We start from the raw sequence: 6,971 nt of genomic DNA on the forward strand, positions 1-6,971 counted from the left end.
ATTAGCACCAACTAGCCTCGGCGGCAAGCTTAGCCAACCTTTTCTTCCTTTCTCAGTGCCGAAGAGTGCCTGGAAGAGGGTCTCTGAGCATCGATGTAGGTACAACTCGCGCTATAAACCTCGACGAGGTCTCTTCTCGGAAATATGCCAGCTCGCATACCGAACGCACAAAACGGTTTACCTCCTGTATCCTGCGGTTTGTCCCCGATAACTAATGCCTTCGCCTGATTTTATAAACTTCATTAGTTTTCCTCAGATTACTCGTTTGCCTCTTCAACGCGACGTCGTTCATGAGATTAGCGCGAGATAGTTTTAACTGAATCTTTTGGAAATTCATAATTCGTTAATAGCTACTGTTTTATTTTATATTTAAGATGTGCAGGTATTGAATTGTGGAGATGAGTAGTTTAACACTAGAACTGCCAACGCCCAATGATATGAAAAGTATATGAAAAAGTATATAATGAAAGAGAAAGAAGCTTTTATTTATACATTTTAGAGAAAATTATTCGAATCTTCGAAGGTATAGGGTTGTAAATCTATAGTTTCCAAATACATAGTTAGTTATTTCGTGATTTTGAAGTGATACTAGGAATTTGCAAAACGAATTACATTATATGTAATTCATCCTGATCGATCGAAAATTTATATTAACTAATTGATTCATAGTAATATTCATCAGTTTATATTGTGTAATTTATTCAGTTTGATAATTGAATTTGTCTTTGCGTTTAATGTTACAGAAAAACTTACGACTCAGTCCGAGGACTTCAGTAGGAAGTTGTACATCTTCGCGGAGAAAAGCCAGCGATACATTTGCTTCAACAAGCGATGGAAACCCATCGGCCTGGTAATTACTTGCCTACCAATTAGTAGACATATTTCATCAACGTGAAAGAGCGAGTAAATTTATAGGCATTAGTCAATGCACCGGATTGTACGGTTCAGACGTTTATATTCATCGCTCATATTATCTCTTTACCAGAAAACATCTTCGCTAAAAGTGTAATTTGCGAGTGAAAATATGAATGATTTCAATCATTAATGTGTTTCTGACAGTTAGAATACAACGGTTTTTGCTTTTATTATTTTATGAGATTATTAACAAAGAATATTTATAGCAAAACTCCCTAACTCCGTTTTAGGACAAAATTTTAACGAGTGCTCGATTAAATGAATTCCTCGCCATTAAACTTAAAATAAGTAAACACCTATTATATGAATTTCAATCATACACGTGAACTGTTTCTCTTTTCTCTGATAAATTGAAATAAATGAAGTTCCAGTATAGATTATCATTCAGAAGTAGCTAAATACTTGCCTATTTTTTGCAACATATATATACCTGAATCACAAAAATACTTTCCTTATTGCAAAGATAATATATTCATAAATGACGTCTAAAAGTGTCCAAATACATTCGTAAGCCTGTGTATGGCGTCAGAAATACAAGCATGAAAAGACTCTATTATTTTGTTTCCAGCCTAAGAAGCAAAAGGGTCCCATGTGTCAGTTCTACGAGGACTACAACGGCTCGTATCTGACATACAGAAGCGTCGTAGATAGCTCGCGGTATCTGGGCTTTAATAAGTTTGGCAAACCGATGAAGAACCACCGTGGTCGACAGGAGTGCTTCAATTTCATCAAGTACAATCCTCACGCCGACATCGATCACCACAACAGCTTGGTGAACGCGGACATGGGCGGAATGGACCCACGGGATCCTTACGTGGTATCGAGGAAACCGTCGCCCGTGATGAGGGCTACGAAGAACTCCCTGTTGCAGGCCGACAGTACGAGGGAGATCGTTCATACGACGCATCGTTATCGACACCCGAATCGAAGTTGGAAGCGTCCCGGCGAGAAGGTCTCCGCACCGCGAAGACGGCTCGAGAGTCCTCTCTTCGAGGCCAACAAGTATTGAGCCGCGCACTGGCTCGCCGATCAAGACTGCCTCATTTACACCTGTGAGAACCTGAGATCAGACTGCCAAATACGCTGGTGGAACGTACGGTCGAGATTTCAGGAACCCACTACGCGGCACCACGTGAAACGCGGCTCGAAGCACGCGCCTCGATTGATCGCAACGAACAAAGCTAAGCTCGCCTCGTGTGTCTCCTGCTCGCTTGCGTACAACAATTATCGACCAACCGCAATTTCGCTGCACAGAAGAGACGAGCAACAACGAAAAATTGTTCGCAAGACACGAGCGTACCAACTTGCAGGATGACAGTCTTGTTGGCTAGAGCTTTCGTTATGCGTCGTTAAATTCCATTTCACACTTGCCCCGACTGAATCCTTTCAGGCAAGTATGCACGATATCATAATTTCTCCCCCCTTTCGTTCCATCGCTAAATTTTTGATACGATTAGTTGGCAGTCGTCGGTCAACGGCGTACTGTTTCTTTCATTTTCATCGATTATCGATCGTTCTCGTTGTCTCGTTTAATAATTCAAAGTTCCGCGTACGAAACTATACGAGAAATAGCTAAAGTTTCGAAGAAAAATTAAAGAAAAAAAAAAAAAGAAAAAAGAAAAAAAATGCGAATTTGTCGGAAAGTCTAGGATCAGTCGATTTAGCGATGGATGAATATGTTGCGCGCGATCGGCCTAAATCGTTGCGCAATCGGATAGCTACCGTGCTTCAAGCGCTGTCACAAACCGCAATAGATGCGCGGAGAGATGCACGAACAGCATACGTCTATGGAATTATTTTCTTCGGTATAAATTTCGAACTTAAACGATTCTACGATCTCGTGATTGCATGTCGAGTGTACGTAGGTTGGATTTAATAAAAGGCGATCGGGTTTAATCGAAAATAAATGGAAAGTGAATCACGTTGATTAGCCGTAACGTTTCTCTCGATCTCGATCATCGGAATTTAATGGAACGATAATTATACTTTCGGATCGCGTGTTTATTCGTGACGATGGAATTTGTCCAGGAAGGAAATATTTCCGGTATAGAGACGCGCTGAAAAGGTGTAACTCTCTGGCGTGCTCGCGCAGTAGAGCTCACGCTGCGCAAGACTCTCTCGCTCGCTGTGCTAATTACGCCGCCTAATGTAGCGTGCGTGCGTGCATGCGTGCCTGCCTGCCTGCGTGTATGAATAATGTGTGCGTGCGTGCGTGCTCGCGACGTACACGCAGTTCTCACCGTCGCGTTGATGTCGAAGCTCGCGTTGCGGTCGTTTTCGAATCGCTACTTTATCAACGGCTGCTCCATTCACCTGACCGTTTTTTACCTTTCATTCTAATCGATATTATTTATACAAAAGAAAAATATAAGAAAAGCAGAAGATATACACGCGTGCGTAAAAGTCGACTACTCGGAACGCACACACATACACACAAACGAACAGAGAGACTTTCTTAAACAGAGAATCGGTACACAGTAATTTCAGGAGAGCAATATACGCGATAGTGTATATATATTTTTCGTAAACTCTATTCAGAAAACAGTCGTTGGACAACGTAATGGACAAATAATAACAGGATCTCCGAGTATTTTATACATGTATTTGAAATAATGAATATGATTATTACTTTCGATGTGATTTTCATCGCGTCGAACGGGTGTAATTCATACAGAAAATCTATTTTCTGATAGGAATGAGAGTGAAATAATTACTGAGAGTATCGGCTTAAACTGCGTGTTCGTGTACGAGCTTAATTATTTGTGTGCATTTTGGCGTGCGTACGTATTTGCCTCTGAACGCGTGTGACTGCGTGTAATATATTATATGATCGTTAATGAAGTTAATCCTTAGGACGCTATCGCAGACTGTATTACTAGGTTAGGTACACGAGTATATGATGCGGTGGCGACTCGACGAAAAGAATCAAAGGGTAGCGTTCCTCGGCCTCGTAAGAATTCTTTCCGTGTAGCTTTACCTCCTGTGTGCTTTTCTAAATCGGTGACAACCGCTCGTGTACACCGTAATTTAAAGTACGAAATAAAGTCGCATGGAGCCATCCCTGATTCATTCGTTTTCGCAGATTCGCCACGTGAGGAGCGTCTACCCCTTTTTCCCAAAAAGAACTCGCTCCCTAGGTAGCTTATTTATTGAAATCATGTTTAGATACTACGAAAACCAAACCGCCCGAGAACACCTTTTCCTCGTATATGTACGGAAATGTGCGCTGCTCTCTCTTACTTTACTTATCGCCAATTTCATGGCTTTTTCGTTTTTTTCATTATCGCTCATGAATTTTCGTACGAAGTCATCATTTTATTCATTCCTCTTTTTCTTCTTGGAGAACGCGTTTTAATACTTCAAGATAAATTAATCGAAATCGGTTTATTTGTTATTGTATAATATGTAGAATATTATCTTTTGTTTAGCGGACGTGTGACGTTTCAATGCAATTTCTTTTTTATTTGACGTAAATAATTATGGAAACGATATTTCTATTCATATTCACGATATTTTAAGTAATCATATTCGATATCATTCTCATTGTTGTACTTATTTCCTTCTCACCTTCTATCTTTACGTTATCAATCTTAAATCCGAAAATACTCAATACCTGATTAGTTAATTTCATTTTCGTACGAGTGGCAGTGCGTAGAGGCCCTATTTCCACCCCGAATGGTGTTTGTACGTGTCGCTAAAAAGAAAAAAAAAGTAGACAGCAAATTGTTCGTAGAAATGCCACGCTCCGTTTGATGAATTGAAAATGTAACTGAAAATAAACACGTGAAATTACTTTATCAGTTGCGTTTTCTCTGATGCCTTTCCCGTGGCTTTTCTTATCGATCAAGTTTAATGGGCCATTAATTTTATTGTATTGTATTTCGAAGCAACGAAAGTATGATAACAATAAAATTAGGAAAATGCTATTCCTACATCGTTTTATTTCACAGTTTCATCTGTCGGTGCGTGGCGCGTGCAAGCTAAGTACGATAAAATTTCGCGCGCGAAACAGAATAAAAAAAATGCCAGCTGTTGACCATTAAGGAAGAAAGAAAAAAAAAATAAATATTGTATTGTAATATGATATTGTAACTCCACCAGTAAAAATTAACCTACTCGTTTTGTATGTGTAAGCGTAGCGTCATGTAACACTGCGTCGAGAATCGCGGCGATGTTTGCAGCAATTAGAAGCGGTACTAAAAGAACGGATATTTACGCGTGAAAATTTCTTCTATTCCTGTTCTATTACATCGAACAGCGAGCAAAGAATCGACGCACATTGCGGGAAAGCGCGTAACGATTCTCGACGAGCGTACTTCCTTAGAATCATGAGTTTGCTCGATGTCAAGTCACTTGGCATTTAGTTTTTATATTACGAAACTTCACACATTTTTTCTACGATCATATTTCGATATTTCGGAGCGACACGAGTATCTAGTTACGTTTAGCATTTTAAGAAGCAATTTAAGAAAAGAAAACAAGTAGTATTTTTAATGACGCGAAAATAGCACAAAAAAACATTCGTCGAGTTTCCTGTCGTTGACGCGTGCCTTGACCTCGAGCACCGAAGCGACCTGTCAATCCCTCCTTTGTTTCCTTTTTTTTTTTTTTTTTTTACTTTCTCACAATCTACAAACGCGAACGGCAAAAAAGGATATAAAGAAACGAATGAAACACGAGAGATGAATCTGACTACCCTATAGATAGATAGATAGTATATATAATGAATAAAGAAAAAAAAAGGTAAAGTATAAATATATATATGGAAGATGATGTGTATGTAAGATATTTAATACTGATTTGTCTTAAGCACACCGCGATGATCGATTGCGATGAAACGATGATAATAATTATTACGATGATTGTTGTATAACGAACGACGACGACGATGATGATGATAATGTTATTCTACATTGTAATTCGCGTTGTAATATAGAGACCCACCTGTTACCCACTAAAATCGATGTGTCGATGTATCCCGGACGTGCTTCGCTCGTACACGCGTCGAGGGAAATCGGAAATTGCGTTTCCATGGGCGGCGGACGTTGGACATCGGCCAATAAGTCACGAACTCAGATTTTTCTATGAGAAAGACCGAACAAGGCCATTATCTGGTCGATGTCCAACGACCTCCGGCATCTGAGCTAAACGAAATCGTTTTCGAACCGTTTACGATTCTCAGTATTAATCGTATCGAGAATGCTGGTTCCGTTGTAAAGCAGCTCGTTACTACGAGTGCAGCACGCCTGGAGCAACTAGCAATAATATAACATTCCAACTTAAATCGCGTACGTACTGCGAATTCTAATAATGTGTGCCGCCGTACGAGAGAGAAAAAAACACTGTCAAATACACGCTCATACACTGCTACATACTTGTGGTATTTATTTCAGTTATACCTCATCCTTCGTTATTATTCATAATAGAACTGTGCGTTACTATTACGCAAACGTATTACGCTTAGCCACAAATCAATTAAACAATAATAAGAAAGATAGAAAAATTTATATGCATTTTATTAGGTTTTTAAGCTTCTTTGTTACCTTTCTAAATATTATTTATAAAATAAAATGCGTTAAATGTTAGTTCGAATATATTTTATATCTATATTATTTAGAATATGCAGTCCTTTTTTACTTATATTTGATATTGTATGGAATTTATTAATACTTTACCCTTTTTTAATATATTAATAATTATAACAACTGATTACTCATAGTACAGTTTAGAACAAGAAAATGCTATTTTCATTTAGTCAATATCAATAAAAACATTTGAACAAAGTTGCACATACAGTGCAAGCAGAAATGATTAGTAGTAATAGTAATTACTCATACGAGATTGAACGAAGCAGTGTTAAAGGAGCGGCTGTTAAACCAGTCGATAGTGATAAAGTCGTTATCGTTTGATTTATGTCAACGAGTTATGCAAAGTGAATAAATTTATTACAAAATAATTTCTGCCAAAGATTTATTCTCCGGTAATTTAATACTGGTAATTAAGCAACCCTTCAGTCTTAAACGTCTGTATAAAGAAAGGAAAAATAAATGATTTAT

At 38.5% G+C, this 6,971-nt stretch overlaps 1 protein-coding gene across 4 annotated transcripts in view; it reads left to right on the forward strand.

Annotated features, from left to right (window-relative positions):
* Positions 1-6,285, forward strand: part of LOC126919887 (uncharacterized) — a 126,418-nt gene extending 120,133 nt beyond the window's left edge. For all 4 annotated transcript variants that reach the window (XM_050729563.1, XM_050729561.1, XM_050729564.1 and 1 more), the window contains exons 4-5: positions 744-850; positions 1,484-6,285. In XM_050729563.1, coding sequence (XP_050585520.1) covers positions 744-850; positions 1,484-1,924 — 548 coding nt within the window. In that variant the 3' untranslated portion in view covers positions 1,925-6,285. The remainder of the gene's footprint in view (positions 1-743; positions 851-1,483) is intronic.
* Positions 6,286-6,971: the final 686 nt, after the last annotated feature.

Source organism: Bombus affinis, chromosome 8, assembly GCF_024516045.1.
Source record: "Bombus affinis isolate iyBomAffi1 chromosome 8, iyBomAffi1.2, whole genome shotgun sequence".
Taxonomy (NCBI): domain Eukaryota; kingdom Metazoa; phylum Arthropoda; class Insecta; order Hymenoptera; family Apidae; genus Bombus; species Bombus affinis.